The sequence below is a fragment of the Nothoprocta perdicaria genome, unplaced genomic scaffold, assembly GCF_003342845.1.
Source record: "Nothoprocta perdicaria isolate Ctin4 unplaced genomic scaffold, notPer1 scaffold_456, whole genome shotgun sequence".
In the NCBI taxonomy this organism is placed as follows: Eukaryota; Metazoa; Chordata; class Aves; order Tinamiformes; family Tinamidae; genus Nothoprocta; species Nothoprocta perdicaria.
Genome location: NW_020455706.1, coordinates 232,460 through 249,905, shown reverse-complemented (window position 1 = coordinate 249,905; position 17,446 = coordinate 232,460). Strand labels below are relative to the sequence as shown.

The following is a 17,446-nucleotide window of genomic DNA, read 5'->3' as shown; positions in this document are numbered from 1 at the left end:
ATTTTATTTTATTTTATTTTATTTTATTTTATTTTATTTTATTTTATTTTATTTTATTTTATTTTATTTTATTTTATTTTATTTTATTTTATTTTTCTCCCAGACACATAACTTGTTTTAAGAAGACATATTGTCTCTCCTTGCAGAGTGTCTCACTTGAATATCTGGGTGTCACTGTGAAGGAGAGGCCCCAAAAAGTACCTTATATCCTAATCAAATGCATCACGTTATGGGCTGTTACTACTCCTGTGAAGTGGTCTTAGATGTTTTAAAAACTTAAACAGATAACCAAAAAGTCACTGGGAATATTTCAATCAATTCAATCAATATTTCAATCAAAAAAGAGCAATTAAGCTCTTCCAGCCTGTAGGTCTGTTAATCTGAAAATTCAAGTGAAACTTTTGAAAGGTTTTGGGGGCTGTTTTGAAATCCATTTGGAATCCTTCCATTAAGGATGTGTAGTAATAGGTGACTCTACAGGAAAGACTTGCTGAGTATTTTCTCAGAATTTATTGCATCTTAAAAACTGCTAGTGTTTTGTTTTGAAATGATTTTCTAGTGAATGGAAGCATATGCACTTTTTTTGTTTGTTTTTATTTTGTTTGTTCTAGGATAAATGCTGTGTCAAACGCGCAGGTGAGAGGAGACAGCTACAGTGACGGATGTTTAGGGAGGACAGGTAAATTAACTAACTTTCAAATCATGCTGATTTGAAAGATTTTTGTTTGTTTGTTTTTAAGTGCTGATAGTAATAATCAGAATCCAAGGAGCAGGAGTGAATTTCTGAGAGGTTAACTTCCTTACAAATTTAGCACTTGAGGTCGTTAGATATCACCCCTCTGAAGATACCTTCCTGAAGGAAACACTGGAAGGGGTTGTGTTCTGTACCCTACTGAAAGGCTATCCCAGCCTCAGAAACGATGCAGTTTTGGTGGAGACCCTTTTAGTTAGTCCCCTTCAAGTTATATTAAATGATGGACATTAGAGCTTGTGCCACAGGTCTTCATTCCAGATGAGTGGAAATACCTGCCAAGTATTTCCTCCCTAAAACATTGGGAGTCCAACCAGTATTTGCTCTGTTAAAGGAAGCAAAATTTGATTTATCTTGTCCTCGATGCCGGCTTCARTCCCTTCCCTTTGCACCTTCGGGGAGGTAACACTGCATTGCAATGGGTCGTGTGTCATGGATAATGTGCTGTGTGGTTCTCAGTGGTTTAAATATTCCCCGCAGGTGCTCGTGTCTGGCTCTTTATTGGCTTTATGCTGATGTTTGGGTCACTTATTGCTTCAATGTGGATTCTCTTTGGAGCATATGTTACACAGAGTAAGTGTCCTTCTTGATTAATTGCAATAAAGAGATGGGGGTTGCTGCTGTTCTAGAATGATCATCACACCTGATGCAAAGTGCTCTGCCCCAATTTGATACCTACGCTGTGATGTAGCACCTTGTTTAGGAGTTCTTCCATTTTTTGCTTTACATTTTGAATCTGAAAATCTAGTGGGCCATTCTCTGCTCTTTACTGCATAGCTTTCAGGGAGTGATGGGAACTACCACTAYGAGCTCCTTCAGACAGTCCATGTATGGATTTTATATGTGTCTCTTTGTACCTAGGCAGACAAAAATACATTTATAAATGTATATATTATGTATGTGTCTATCTAGATGTATATAGATATAATGTGTAGGTATTTTATATATGTAAAAAATCCCCATATACATATGGGTAGGTAACTGACTGTAATTCAGGAATTGCTGCTGAGTTATGAACTCCTGTGGTTTTTATATATATATATATATATATGTATGTATGTATGTATTTTAATGACAAGTATTTAAATAAAATTCTAAAAGGCTTCTCTGAAGACTAAAATCATTCTGAAATATTATGGATTGTATTTTGGTTCTGAGGTTTACTTTCACACACAGAAAAATGTTTCTGTTGTGAGCTGGGAGGCAGAAGACACAAAGAATGGGAATGTGGTCTGTTCTTTTYGCAGTAACACATGTAGTTTTGTAGTTAGACCATGGGAGTGATACTATGGGCAATGTTTTGAAATATRCATTTTAGTACAAAAGAACTTACAATTTCTTTTTCATTTAACTTGCAGACACTAATGTTTACCCTGGATTAGCAGTGTTTTTCCAGAATGCATTGATATTTTTCAGGTAAGGTGTCTGGGTACKTTTCCCTCTTTCCAAGTGAGAATTACACTTGCTTGTTTCCATACATATAGGTACCCCTAGAAAATAGATGCTAAAAGCCAGAGGCTGACATCACACTTGTCTTTAGACAACATGAGCTTGCCGCTTTCCGTGCGGCACTCCCTGGGTTTCCCTGTTACCACCTTGAGCTTTCCTACATGAGGAGAACAGCACATAAAATATACTCTTCTTGGGTCACAGAATCATTATGGTTGGAAAAAACCTTCAAGATCATCGAGTGCAACCCAATAAACCCCTCCCCAGCATGCCTGATACTGGGCAGAGAACTGATGTGATACTATCCATTTCATAAACCAATCAGACTTTCTTAAAACTACTTTTTTTTTTTTTTTAAACCCCTCTATTGCTGTTTTTTTTCCAATCTTGCTTTCTTGCTTCCTCCAGTGCCAAGAGCCAAATCTTCACTTGCCCCTTCTTCTCCTGCCCTTGCTTCCTGTTAGTGCAGCTCTTTCTGCTCCCACTCGATTTGCAGCTCTAGAATATGGATGACCGAGGATATAGACAATATTCTGGGTGAGATATTGCCAGTGCTCAGGGTACTGCCAGTAAGATTTTCATGTCTGCACCACGAGCACCTTGCAGTGCTTCCAGGGAGTAGTAGGTGATGGATCCTACTGACTTTTTTTCTGGACTATTTCATGACAACAGCCAATGACTTGATCTTTTTTTTTTCTTTTTATTTGATGCCTAATTTTTTTTTCTACTAGGTGAGCTTTCAGTTATGAAGAGTGATGAAATTATCTTGTACAAACATGGTAGTGTGTTTCATAACAGAAATGGGTTTAAGTCGAATACTATTTTATATAATGGCATCCGGTGTGTTGTAAGACACTTTGAAACTCTTTATAGCTATACTAACTCTTCTAGTGCATTCTGTAATGTAATGTGTTACCTATGAATATTGTTGGGTGAAGAGAAAACAGTGAAAGCAGAATCAATCCCACTATCAAAAATTTGGCATAACCTCCCCTTTTGCAAGGTCCATATCCATATAAATCCCTGGGTTAACAATTTTCCTTCTAGTACCGTATCAGATGCTCTACAGTGATCGGATAGACTGGCTCCCCCTGGGAGTCCTGGTTGTTYTTGTCTGGCTAAGTTTATTATCTAGGTATGAACTATGAGACTTATTCATTTATTTATTTAAAACCATGTTTAGTTTGTTTTTATCCCACCATTTATRTGAAGCAGTAACACTTGTGAATTGCACCCAGTGCTGTAGACTCACTTCCTCTGGGCTAGATCATGATCACTCAGCAACTCCTTTCTCCATGTCCTGAGCACATTCCCCTTCTTTTAAGTGAGTCAGATCGTCTTTGATCAGTGTTCTCCACAATACCTATATTCCCTAAATGGTGCTTCAGGGCTGAAGCGTAAGTCCTGGTTGTTATTCCACCATTTTTTTTTTTTTTTTGTTTAATGTAATGTGCTCTATTAATAATTCTCTCATGAGTTGCCCAAATGCTGTATTATTTACCCTTACTTCATTTTTATTGATCTTAGCATCAGTATTTCTCATGTCTCGGCCTACTCCTTGTCTTAGGATTTAGTGTGATTGTGCTCTTTACCATTCATTTGTTGGTTATAAGAAAAAAGATCCCTCACAAAAAGTTTAAGGAAATCATGCTTGATTTTGATCCTTGGACATTTCTTTTGATCCATGACAATGCTTAACTGCATCCAACCTTATGAAAGGCATTTTGGGAATCCAGCTGTAATTTGTAGTTTGCCTTATCCACCACAGGGTGTGTGTTCTTTCTGGTTTCCTCGTACCCATTTAATTGCTCACAYGCTCATCCTAACACGATGCTCTGTGTTCAGCTGGTTGCTGTATCCCAGGATGAGACCTCCACAGATCTGAAATCTCTGTAACTCCACACGTTAGTCCTAGATAGAGCGTGAAATGGAAAGTCCATGGATAGAGCATGAAATACAAATATAAAAAAGTACTGACTTGATTAAATATTAACTTTTTTTTTTTTCCTTAGTACCCTGATCTACAAGTTTGGAAGAACAGAAGAATTGTGGGGATGAGAGATCAAGGAGAGCGTTGTCTATTCCATAGTGGCTATGTTGTACTCTGTATGTAGATACATTTACATTCATTTGTTCTCATTTTGCTTTCTCAATCATACGAACTGAGACAAATTACAGTTTCTGTAAGAAGTTCCCTCTTTTCAGAGGAACGCTTTGTGAATATGTACATATGACTGTATATATCTTAAAAAGGGAAAGTCGGGCTCGCTGTCCGAAATCTTCACGCTCCTTTCTTCAAGCGCACGGGGCTCCATCCACCTTCCACACTTCCAGACTTCCACTGCAGGGGAGCTACAAAGAAATTAACAGGATAAAGCGGGTTCCCCATAAAAGTGCTTATTACTCTTAGGCATGGGCCTGCTCGAGCTCCTTTTGCAAGGGCTGCTTGGTCACCTGAAGCTGCAGAGAGCCTAGGGAAGGGGCCCAGCCAAAACTGTCCTTAATGTCGGTAAATTCTGTTGCATTCTTGAAAGTTGCTTTCAAGGATTTAACTGCTCAGAACAACTCAAAAGTAGCTTTAATTTTTGAACAGGGCCCTGTGTTGGGCAGATCCTGCGTGGCAGACGCAGCTCTTGCTGACYCCCGCCCGCTGTAGCCCAAGGGAAGTCTGGCAGCAGCCCAGCCCTCGCAGGACCGAGCTCCTGCCCTTCACTCCAATAGACACTAATAAGCATTTACTCTATCTGCTAATAGTGAAAAACCCTGGAACTGATGCTAGTTAAGAGACGTAAGGAAGAAAAGAGAGTCCGACCAGCATGTCTAATGTTAGGCCAGCATACATTTTCCTCAAGGAAAGCTTTTTGCTCATTAAGTGACTCTGCTACGTATGACTTTTTAAATAGAAATGGTGAGCATTTCAAGTGGGGATATAATAGAAATGTTTTTATTGCTGTAGTGCTTCTAAAAAAATAATGATCTTACCGAGCATTTTGACTTCCCTGAGTTTTAGGAGTGCCACTTGCCCCAGTTAAAATTTATTTATTTCCCAAATTTGATGGGCACTTCATAGAAATGCAGCTGTTACTGAAGTCCAGTTTCTTCTGGCTGAAAYAGACAGGAAGGGAGCACATTCTGTAGCTTTGGACTGATCTTGTGTATCCACCTTGCTGTTGGTGACTTCCTTCCCTTCCGAGTTTTATGTGGTCCTGGAGCATTTGAATCTCCCCTGCGTCCGAAAGCTTTTATAACTTCCTGTGTATCAGAATAGCCCGTGAAGTGCTACTGCCCGAAAGGCTGTAACTTATGTGCATGGTTACTGTGTGCTGTTAGTCATCTAACTGCTCCCTTGTGGGAATCTTTCCAGTGGACAGAATATGAAGCAAATACTGCAGCTGAAATTGTGCTACTGGCTAGACTAACTTCTCTCCTGCCCTCACCGCCCTGCAGTGAGTTACAATAGCTTCACTGGTGTCAACTGCAGCGTTGCACAGGAGTTGTCTGTCGGGTTGTAATTCCAGAAACTGGCAATAAACTTTATCTTACGTTCTCAAAGCGGTGTGCGAATGTCACAGGGTAACTTTGCAGTAGTCTCTATTTAACAGCGCAAGTCATGCTGGCCTTGAAGCAAGTCTTACACCAGCTAATAATTAAACCCAAACGTTCTTGTTCTGCTGTTGGGCTCCCATCGGTGAGCTTGTGAGGGTGGGCATCGGCTTTGCAACTGAGTGAGAAACGAGCACGGCAGAAACCAAGCCCCGCTGAGGGTGTCTGCGCCAGCTGCCCCTTGATACCCCATGGGGCAGTCAGTGTCCAGCAGGGCTCCTGGGCTGCTTGCGCGGAGCTTCCTCCTAAAACCCTTCCCTTCAGAGCAGGGAGGAGCCCTTTGCTGGAGTTGCCGGCATCTTGCGTCAGAAACTTGCTTGCTTCCGCCTGCATATTGGCCACTGCTTGGGGATTTGGGGAGTTGCTTTGGTGATGCCTACTGATTAGTAGGAGGCGGGAGGAAAAGGCAGGACTTGGAGGTTCCCAAGTTCCGAAGCAGCCTGGTGCAACAGCCATGCGGGGTTTATTCAGAATGTCCCCAGGTTACTTTGACACTGTAAGCAGTTCCATGAGGTTGACAGTGATTGCTCACTTTAAAGAGTGCTTTCACCTCTTATGGTGGGCACTTGTGGTGATAAACTTTGAGTTACTCTTACCACAAGGTGTGTACGTTCTGTTTTTTAAACTTGGTCTTTGTGCAACTGTTGGAAATATCTAATACAACCACTTCAAACAGAAGACTTCTATGTTTCTACTTAGTAGGCCAGGTTTATTCAGCAAATTGTAGGCTGCATCTGTCATTATTCCCAGGGAATGTTTTGTATGTGGAAGCCAGTACTGGCAGCCTCTGTTACGTGTACCTGAGGCTGCGCTTCCACATTTGTTTACAACAGTTTTGGAAAAAAAATATCCATGGACAAACCTAAGAGGAAGTGGAGATTCCGCAGCTCCCAGGCAGGTTGTAACTTCTTGTCGGCTCTAAAGCAGGACTCGGCCTTCAGCTGACTCACTGCCTGGGCATGCTAAGAAATGGCAGCYGATTAAGAGGCTTCCTTCTTCAAGGAAGCAGCTCCGTTAATGTTAGTGCCTTTACACCGGCTTGGCTTGTGCCTTCTCAGAAGGGCTGGAAGAGCTTAACTCAGAAAATCGACAGCGATGGCTGTAAAGCAGGTCCCTCAAGAGCTGACTCAGAGTAACTGGGAACAATTACACGTAATCATTTTTTATTTCATTAAAAAATTACCATGAGTGGAATAAAAACAATCTTTATTATGTACAAAAGGGGAAGATTCTTTTCCTTCAATTTTACTGGCCGTGGAAAGGGGTTCCACCTTTCCCTCTGCTTTATAGCCCTTGGTGTTGTAGCCTGAGCTTGGTCTTGCTGCTTCTGCTTTGTGCGATCCCCCCAAAAAGCTTTTCTTGTTGCRAGACCGCAAAAGATTTTAGTGTCTGAGAGTTGTTCAGACATTTTGTACAAATGCTGAGCAAACTCTATTTTAGAGTTCATTTTGCCAGAAAAAAATAGCCTTATTTCCCCCAGGAGCAAAAGATTAATGCTTCTTTTGACTGCATTGGAGGCCCAAAGGGAGGTAGGAGCAGTGCGTGGTGGCTGGTATGGAAGTTAGCTCCGAGGAGGGTCGAGTCCAGTCTGGCTTCTTTGTAGAATGCATTTTCAACTACAGGGAAGAAGTAGAAGCCACAGAAGTGCTTGAACTGAGTCAAAAAAAGGGGACTAATGAATGCTAAAACAGAATTCATAAATAAGGCAACCACAGGAGGAAAAAAAAATCCACATAAAAAGTAATCCATGCTGCACTTAACTAAAAACAAAATAGGTTGCATCACCTCTTAAAGTGCACGTTTTTCAAAGCTTTCTTACAGCTAGGGAAAAAGCTTTATGACGTTGAACGCTGCTGGTACCTGTTTCCATCCACTCCATCTCTCTCACAACTRGTTAGTGTTCCTGTCACTGTCCCGGGCCGCCTTGTCGGTGTCTCCCGGTGAAGGCAGGTGCTTCCGTGCCGCAGCAGGAGCCCCTGCAAGGAAGGCCGAGCTGCCGCCGCCCTTCCCGGGAAGCCGGCTCTGGCCCCGGCTTGGGCACGGGCGCCGTTTTGCCCAGGGCTTGTTGCGCTGCCGGGAGCTGCTGAGCGGCGCTCGGGGGCAGGAGGCTCCACAAGGCTGGGAAGGAGGGTCTCTCTGTGGCGCCCCTGAAAGTTCATTCGCTTTCCCTGGAGCTGCCAGGGGAAGGAGCTTTATCCTCCGCGCTGGTGGGGCCTTCCTGGCTTCCTTCTCCGCTGCACACCACAGAGAGGAAGTCGCAGGGATCGTCCTGCACGTGGTTCTCCAGCACCTCGGGAAAGGTCAGGCTSGGATCTTGCAGATACTGGAAGAAGCCAGAAAAAGCAGCTTAGGGGCTGTGCAGGGAGCGGGTGCATTAGAAATCMCAGAGACGGGACAGTTACCAGCCCCTCGAGGCAAGGGGGGCCGACCTGCGTCCGACCCGGATTCATGGAAATGGCTGATACTGTATGGGAACTGCGCTGACCCGGGAGAAGTGAAGACATGAGGAATACCCAGAAAGCTTTCCTCCCTGTTGCTGGGGAGGGAGAACGTGCAGGCAAACATCCCTCCCCAAAGCTGTTTTTCCTGCTGTCGGAGGCACCATAATCTGCCTGGGACAGGGCTGCAGAGTAATGTGTGGCAGGGAAACAAATCAGCCCTGCTTTCCAGGAGGACAGCGCTAGAGCTCTCCGTATAGCAGGGACGGTGGGAACAGAGTGACTTCGTCAAGATTCATACAAGAGCCTCAGATACAGGCATTTGCATGAGTTTTGGCCCAAGGGAACAGGGATTTGGCTTTGGGCGAAGGAAGGCCTGTGCTAGAAGTGTTTCCTGTAACTCTGCCAGCTCAGGCGCTTCTCTAAGAGAAGGAACCACGTGATGAGCTGAAAGCCTGGACTTGGACGTATGAAACTGGCTTAGAATGAGGGCTGTTTTGTACTAGTGGGAATACTTGAAGAGGAGAAGGCCCAGGCCCACTGATCCCCTCTAAAAATAGATACTTAGAAAATTCCGCGGATTTACTGATYTTACTTATTTTCTTGGCAGTTATTTTCCCTGACAACAGGCTCCCTTGCTCATCAGAACCTACTGTTGCTGTGGGTTTTTTTTTTCCTCTAGATTCAATCAATTACTCCAGAAACCATAATTACAGACTCTAATGGAAAACAAATAGGAGGGGCAATGGATTAATTCTGGCCGTCCTTTGCATGAAATGCACTTTTACTGTGCTGCAAAAGGACTTTTTTTTTCTTCCATGACCTGAATTTTGGTGTTTTCACTGTGTCCTGATAAACTGGAAACTGAAGCAAATACAAAGCGAGAAAAATGATTTGCTCAAGGTTCTGCAGAAAGTGTGGCACCGTTCACTTGTATTTCTATAAAAACTGGCCTAATGTGTAAGATTACTCCAACATAGAGACATAGGCAGCCAAGAAATAAACCTCAAAAAACCCACAAGCAACTACTAACTTTTTAAAAAAATGGAAAATACGCTGAACAACAACTTTGAAATAAAAAAAACCCTTTCCTTAAAGGCCACTTCCTGTGTAAGTGCTAAAAAGAGGAAGCTGAAGAAGACTGAAACAGTGTTTAGTACAGAAATGCGTGAGCTGCACCGAGAAAAAAAGAAGTCACAGGATGATTTTTGTATTGCAGAGTTACATAAAACTACAGGGAAAGGGGAAAAAAATACAGTTAAGGGAAATMTGGGAAATATCATGTAATATAAAAGTAATAGTTCACAGGAAATCAGCAATTGGATGTATCGAAATGAAAGGCTGAGGAAAGGCCTCTGTTTGTCTACAACCAGTTTCAGTTACGTTCATATCAGGCTGACTATTGCCATGTGCAGGGGGAAGGAATGGGGGGAAGGAGAAAGTCTACACGTACCTCTTCAAAGTGGGAGGGGATTCTGAAAGGTGCCTGAGACCAGTATTTAATTGTGGTGTGGTATCTCTGTATGAGAAACAAGCCGACTATTGCAAAAATTAGGATCACCAAGATTAGTAGAAATATTAGTATAGCATATCCAGTTGTGGTTGCCTCTGGAAAAAAAAAAGAAGAAAAAGAGAATGGAGCAGGGTCATATTTGCACAACATCACGTGTCAAGCAAAGTGTAAAGCAGCTTAAATTTGCTGCCCAAGCTAAATAAAGCAGAACTGCTGAGGTCTCATCCATGCCCGTGGCCAGAGGGGTTGGAAAGCAGGAGCAACTCTKATTCTGGAGCAGCCTTCTCCTTCCCACCCCCCATCTCGTAACCCCTGCAACAACCACACGAARCTCAGAAGCCTCCGAGAAGGGGAAGCAGGCCAAGGAGAGGGACGTGCCTCTCCTGCAGGAAGCAGTGACGGARGCACGCGAGATTTTGCAAGAGTAACTCTGTCTCCTTCGCCAAAGACCAAGTATTAGGGGAGGTTGTTTTGGTTTTTTAGGCAATAATACCCCTAAAAGGCTCTTTGACTAACTTAAAGGATACCGAGGCCCACTGAAAACCCCTTGTTCTTTTGCTATTAGAAGTCCCGCCAGCGGTGCCCTCGCTGCCCTCCTGCCAGGCACGCTTGTGTCGCTCCCTCGTGGGGCCATCTAAGCCTCATGCCCCCCACTCGTGGCRTTAGATAGAAACAAGAGCAGCAAACTCCGGCTCGTACCGCTGAGGGCAGTACTGTAACACTGCGGGGCACTGGGCAGGCCTGAGATATTGCAGTACAGCGTCTGRAGCTCTACTCGCACTTCCAAACAGTACAGCGTCGACTCCTTTAGGTCGGTAATTTTGAATAGCGARCTGCTCGTCTTCAGCTCCTGTTTAAAAGGCAAAAGAAAAGGTTATTTGTTGAAAAAAGAAAAAAAAAAAGTTGCGTTCAGTACAATTCCCCTTTCAATACCTACGTTTCCCAGTTAAAAAAACAACAGATTTTACTTTTATTTCTCAGCTTTCCCAACCATGTCAAGTGCATTTCAACTTTGCTATTTTAAGGCATTCGAAATGTCACTGTTTTAAAATGAAACGAAGCCTGAACATTTAAAACCTCCTACAAGGACACAAAAAGCAAAGGCCTGAAACCTGCTGCAAGGTCTTGTTTGACCCCCAGGGTCCCACCGGACACCTTGGGTGCTGCTAATGTGGCACCCCAGGCAGTGCAAGCARCACAGGAAGGGAGAGGGAAAAACAAGCCACGAGAGGCGTCCCCACCACCGCAGGCTGCTGACACCAGGTCAGTGTTCACTAGGTCAGTGAGGTCTCTTCCTCCTAAGCAGGAAAAGGAGCTGAGCAACCAAACAAAACCTTCACCTTCTCAACATGGTCTCCACACTCTTTTTTTTTTTTTACCTTAGAGGTAAAAAGTCTCAGAGCCACCAAGCCTCAATTGCCAAACCAGAGCGGCTTCTTGTCTGAACATCAAACGTGCGGGTGTTCTATACGTGTCAGAAAAACATGCCTTTTGGCAGGAGAGGAAGGAAGTCGGGGCTTTTCAGATTTAACAAGGCCCTTTGGGACAAATGGTTTAAAAAGTAAATTTTTTAAATGAAACTTTTTCTGCTTCTGTTTTTTAAATTTTAGAATGCTCTTCTTATGATTTTATTTTTAATGTAATTTGTTTTCTGCCCTGCAAGGCTAGTCTGCTAGGAGCATGTTTGCCCATTCCCATGGGCAGCATTTGCCACCAGGGCAAAGTTCCAGTTAGATCAGGGGCAACTGCTCATCCCAGGGGTGGCCGTTGTGTTTCCACTCCTGTCCTTCCCGGCCCCAGGGGTCCCGGCAGCATCAGGCCCCTGCAGGCACCTCCTGAAGCTGCTGGCACAAACCAGCCCCGCACAGGAAAGGAGGGAGAAGATTTCAGAGTCTTCCAAATTGCTCAAACTTCGACAGCAAACTGCCACTTTCAAAGCAGCTTTGCACTTTGGGGGCACTCTCCTTTGCTCAAGGTTTAACCTTGCTTTTATATGGAGGGGAAAAAAAGTTCCTTTTTAAAGTTTAGTAACACATGCAGTGCTTGAGCCAAGACCAGATGAACTTCTCTTCATGCCACCAACTGCTGACCTTTGCTGCTAGAAAAAAGCCCAGCGGACACGACCCTTCCTTCCTCCCTTCTGCTCCGTCGGTGYCGAGAGGCACCAACAACCACCACCAAGCCCCGTGCTCAGAGCTCTTACTTTTCTGGTGGCGCGAGTGGCGTTCTCCCAGTAGGACACGCGGTACTGCAGGAGCTCCCCCGGCCTCGGGGCGAAAGGGGGCGTGATGCTGAGGAGAAGCGAGTGAGGGAAGGCAGCCTCAGCGGCGCTGCTCACGCGGGGCGGTCCGATAGTAGCTGCAAACACAGAGAGAGAGAGAGAGCGAGCGGTGAAGCCGGCGGGGCCGCGCGCCCGGCTTGGGCCCGCTTCGCGCGGCAACCTGCTCAGTACCGACAGATCTGTCTGGAGGAAGGAGGGGGCACGGGGACTTGCTCCTCTAGTTGACTGCAAACTTTATCAGATCTAGGGAGCAAATGGAAAGAAGCATTTCCAGATGGCTTTCCCTGGAAATTAAAYAAATATCCATCCGTATCTATTTGGACTTAATGGTGATATCGGTTTGTTCATTTCCCTCTCCCCGCCTCACAAATAGCAAATTCAGCCGCGTCATTCCAACTTCTCTTAACACCACTTCTCTGGTTGGGTCAAACCAGACTGGAACAGGAACAGTTAGTTCCCCATCACCACTCTCCCCCGCTTTGATTTCTCCATCTGTCCTACAGACCGATGACATCATTTTGTGAAGTGCTCTGATGTCTAAATCATGAAAAACATTATGCAAGTTATTATCACTGAGTGCGAAAGGAGACATTTATGTGATCGCAGGTCACCTTGTGATCACAAGTCATTTATCCTTTGTATCTTCTTTCCAAGGCTGAGCTTATCAGCATTTGGGAGGCCCCCTCGCATCAAAACAAACACTCTCCCTTTGCACGCTGGGGAAGGGAGGATATTAACACTAAGAGTCAGTTCTTGAGTGCAATCATTGCTCCTGTTGCCTTGTAAAGGGTCAAAAAGACCAAACCAAAACCCAGCAGATGCTGCTCGCTCCTGTGTTGCTTAGAGAAAAACACAGCCCCGTGATTTTCAGGTTGTACAGAAGCCTGGGTTTCTCTCTCCTTCCTGTCTCTGCCCAGCTGCACACACTGGAGCAGCGGGTTTCCTCCACGAGCTCCGGTGGAGGGGYGAGCAGGAACGAGCTGCCCCGGGCTCGGGACAGTGTCCTGCTCCCGCAGCAGGACACAGCCAGCGCTGCTCCGAGCAGAGAGGCACCAACTGCCCTCTCCCCCACTGAACCTCTGCTTTGGCTGCGTTCCCATTTGCCCAACACTTTGCTTTTCCCACAGCCCCTCAAGGATCCCCGCTTCCCTACACACAAGCAATTCTGCAAGGCAAGCTAGGGATCCGTCAGGTATAGCCTTCAACTCAAGACTCGGGCAATTCCTCCCCACACTCTTTACTGCTTACAGAAAAGTCAAGACTTAGAACTGAGGTCACCACCACAGCTCCTCCCAAGGAAAGGGACATTTTGAACTAAAGAGTTAGCACCTCCTTTCCTCTGCTTCATGATTATTTAAGAGGCATTTTTAACTCAACACTTATCTCCTCCTAGGCCCGGCGCCGGCCCCGCTCACATAAAGAGCAGACCTTCACCAAGAGCAGCAGCGCGCACGTTCACACTGGCATCAAATGAATTCCTGTTTTACCAGTAGGTAACACATACTGGTAACACATCCCTCTTCCTGTTGAGAGGGGAGATGCTAACAGCGCTGCAGAGCTGCTGGCTGACACCACCTCAGAGGAAGCGAGCAGCATCAAACTTGMAGTGACACACGCAGACTTTGCAGCCCTTGTTCAGCAACCGCCACGGTTCTCTCCCTCGGCTGTTGCGCACCACAGTCCAAATACCCTCAAACGGACAACTAACATTTTTCCAGAGAAATCTCTTGGAGAGACTCCCTGCAGTCACAGAGGGCACTTACTGTTTCTCTCTGCCACGAAGGGCTCCGACTGCACCCAGTCGGAAACCGCCGGCCCCCGCTCGGCCCTCACACGCAGCGTGACGGTCCAGCTCCGTTCGTTCAGCAGCTGCGGGAAGCGGCATTCGGTCCCACTGATCCGTGTGCAGTTCATCTCATCCCACTGGTTAAAGGCTGCCCTGCGAGGCAAAAAAAGACACCCCAAACATCAGCAAGAGGGGACAAGCACCCAGGCTCCAAAATGCGGGCGCTCCCACTGAGCCGAGKGCTGTCCCGCAGGCCCTTGCAAGGCTGCCGCCTGCACGCGGGTTTCATCCCCTGCCCTCTCAGCAGCTAGGGAAGCTGAGAACTGGGAGAGGGAAGTCAGGAATCCAAGCTGCATTACTGGGTGCTCTTGGGTGCKTCGCAGCAGCACCGGGGAAAATAAAAGCCCAAATATTGGGCTTGTAACATAGTTGAGAACAAGCTACAACATCCACTGCATCCGTGAAAAATACCCTCTGCACAGACTCAGGGGGAAAAAAGCATACAAAGAGGAAATACTTATTATTTCTCTCTTATTATGTGGAAATACCACAGAATTCTCAAGTCTTGAGAAACTCTCTGCAAATATACATGAAAATAAACAGCTGTAATAACTCATTTTTTTTTCTGTTTGTATGCTTATCCATTTTTAGCTTTTTTTAAATGCTAATTCTGTTAATGTATTAAAATCATCGTATTATTTTAGAACTATCTACTTACGTTTTAAAATGTACTGTGTACAGCAGCGGCCCTCCATCCACTTCAACAGGAGACCATCTCAACGAGCTACGGAAGTTATAGGAATAAACCATCACACCCTGTGGGGCTGGCAAACGGGCAGAAGGTTCTAAAATAAGAAGGGAAACAAAAATAAGATTAAAACTTTCAAGTATGGAGTAACTACCTTTTTGTTTCCAACTTTTATTACCACACATTACATTTTAGCTGCTTTGCGGGCAGTGCCATTTCTCCTCCTTATTGCATTTCCAAGAGTACCAAGAACGCCCCACTATCCACCAAACTGAACTGCAATTTACAACATTTATTTATTCTGCACAGGCTGCAGCAAAGGAAGTGCCAAGTGCAGCACTTTAAAGGAAGCACTTCAAAATTATAGGCCAAAAAAACAATCCTCCCAAGCCCCATAAAAATCCTTCTTCCCCATGAAACTGTAAATCATGGTCCACCCGCACTTGCCATTACAAAAACACAGCTATTTTGTGCTTTTTTCCCTTACATATTGCTACGTGCTGCCAGCCCAGAGCACATGCCTCCCGACAGCTGCCCCTTGATAACGGGCTTGAGCAAGCTGACGTCACTTTGCTGAAACCCTGCCCAGAACCAGCTGAGGAAAGGGTGCTAAATATTTACGTTTACGCAGCGCTCCCGTTCCCCATTCCAGTGCGGACACTGCCTTCTGGCAGCGGTAGGAAGCACAGCTGAACCCAACCCTGTTCTACCTGCCTCTAGCACTACTACAGTGGTTACATATATCACAGTATAGCGCGTGTAGCACAATATATAGCGGCCAACAGGGAAGCTGCCCTCCTTCGCTGCCCGGTCTGCGCGGAAGCAACGTTACGGCCAGCACGGATGGATCGTTCTGTTCGCTACACGGGCTTGAGATCCTCCACAGGTAATTACAGACGCTATGAGCTGTTCACGGGCGTTCGCAAGGCTACCAGGAAGCCCTTTCTTCAAGCACGTTTTTGCTTTCTAGTCAAGCAGGTTCCTTCTTGCAGAGCCACCGCTGGTCTGGCATGTGGCGAGGTATCTCACACCATCAGCAATCGCCGTACTCTGACATCCGATACTACTAATTTGGCAGAATTCTAGGACAACATGAGACCAAAACGCGCAGATCAGCATCTCTTTCTCCCTCTTAAAGAACAAGCAGTGAAGAAAAAGGGCAATAATGATCAGTCAAACCGCTGTATCCAGGAAAAGCCAAGAATGCTCTGTCCTCACTTTACATTTCAAACATGGTTTCAGTGCACAGGTCCTTTTAGAGCATCAGTCAATCCTCAGATTCTTCYTTCTGGGACAGAGATCTCTTGACTCTCCAAGCCGAGAGACCCCACTTCCCTTCCTGAACAGTCCCTGGTCTCCTCCTTGCGCCCACCTTAAAACACGTTGCTTTGCCAAACTGGCAGAGAAGAAACCCTTGYTGTTGTTGTGCTGTACTGAACTGGCTTCCCCTATTGCCGGATGAACACCAGAGCCTGCAAAGGGGACTGGCAGAGTCCAGGTGCGGAGCGGTGATCCCAGCTGCAACTCACTGTTACTTTGGGCCACGTTTTAATGTGCAACAGTTCCCTTGGCAAGAGAAGAAACACACCTGACCGCAGAAGAGCCAAGCAGGAGGAAGCTGCATTCGTTTGCCAAACAGCGCGACGATTCCCTGGAAATCCCCACTGCTGCCCGGCGGGACAGGGCTGGGCAGCAGCRACTACAGCAGCTCCTCCAAGACACCTTCGTCCCCTGATAGTTCTCTGGGCACCAAAGCCCGGCCATAAACCGCAGACCTGGAAAAGCAGCTGAGCATCCGGACAGCCGCCCACGTCCGACTCGATGAACGGCCGGGGATTGTACAGAACATGACTGCCAGTTCACAGCCGATAAATTTCCCAGGAAATCAGATAAGAGGCTGCTACTCATCTGAGAGGCAACAGGGAAAGGAACTGAAAAAGCTGTAAGAGCAGACACTCAATTGCTGCACCAAAGCAGCAACAAAATAGAGTACAAAGAGGAAAACAACATCTCGAAGGGCCCCTTTCTGCGCACGCATGACATCCACCYGGTTGTGCTATTCAGGAGGAATATCTGCTTCTGAAGCAAACGCCTCAACACTACAATTAACTGTTTCCTTGCTGCATGTTGACATTTTCCACCTCTTCCAAACCTCCTATCAACCTGACCACCAAGATGCACCTTTTATCTCAAAGGTTATTCAGTTTAGCACTGCAGCCCAGCACCTCCRTTCCTACTGGCCCTCTCATGCTAAGCCAATACTCAGACGTGTCACGGCAGCTCCTCTGCACTTGCTAAGKACTGATGCCAGAATCCTCCAACTTCAGCCTGGTACCTCTCACCCAACCTGAACATGGAATCACTGCTAATAATAGAGCAAAACAGGACCCTGACACTTAGCTTTGCCAAGTGTCCCCCTATACACAGCCTGGTGAGGCCATATCTGGAGACTGTGTCCAGTTCTGGGCTCCCCAGTACAAGAGGGATGTGGAGCTGCTGGAGAGTCCAGCGCAGGGCTACCAGGATGATCAGGGGCCTGGAACATCTGCCCTAYGAGCAAAGGCTGAGGGAGCTGGGCCTGTTCAGCCTGGAGAAGAGAAGGCTGAGGGGGGACCTGATCAGCGTGTATAAATACCTCAAGGGAGGCAGTGAGGAGGAGGGGGGCGGCCTCTTTTCAGTGGTGGCCAGCGATAGGACTAGAGGCCACAAGCCAACGGCCACAGGCTGAGGCACCAGAAGTTCCACAGGAACTTAAGGCAACACTTCTTGACAGGGAGGGTGACAGAGCCCTGGCACAGGCTGCCCAGAGAGGTTGTGGAGTCTCCTTCTCTGGAGATCTTTAAAACCCGCTTGGACGCAGCCCTGTGCCCCGTGCTC

At 46.0% G+C, this 17,446-nt stretch overlaps 2 protein-coding genes across 2 annotated transcripts in view; one reads left to right on the top strand and one right to left on the bottom strand.

Moving 5' to 3' along the window:
- Positions 1-559: 559 nt before the first annotated feature.
- Positions 560-5,610, top strand: TMEM50B (transmembrane protein 50B; the record flags this gene model as incomplete). The annotated part of the gene is made up of 4 exons (XM_026046695.1): positions 560-679; positions 1,232-1,324; positions 2,110-2,167; positions 4,213-5,610. Coding segments are annotated over 4 exons (317 nt in total), but the record flags the coding sequence as incomplete, so codon positions are not given.
- A 1,395-nt stretch (positions 5,611-7,005) lies between these two features.
- Positions 7,006-17,446, bottom strand: part of IFNGR2 (interferon gamma receptor 2) — a 14,673-nt gene continuing 4,232 nt past the window's right edge. The window contains exons 2-7 of the mRNA XM_026046694.1: positions 14,540-14,666; positions 13,799-13,974; positions 11,958-12,112; positions 10,454-10,604; positions 9,695-9,849; positions 7,006-8,126 (exon numbers count right to left, since the gene is read on the bottom strand). Coding sequence (XP_025902479.1) covers positions 7,959-8,126; positions 9,695-9,849; positions 10,454-10,604; positions 11,958-12,112; positions 13,799-13,974; positions 14,540-14,666 — 932 coding nt within the window. The 3' untranslated portion in view covers positions 7,006-7,958. The remainder of the gene's footprint in view (positions 8,127-9,694; positions 9,850-10,453; positions 10,605-11,957; positions 12,113-13,798; positions 13,975-14,539; positions 14,667-17,446) is intronic.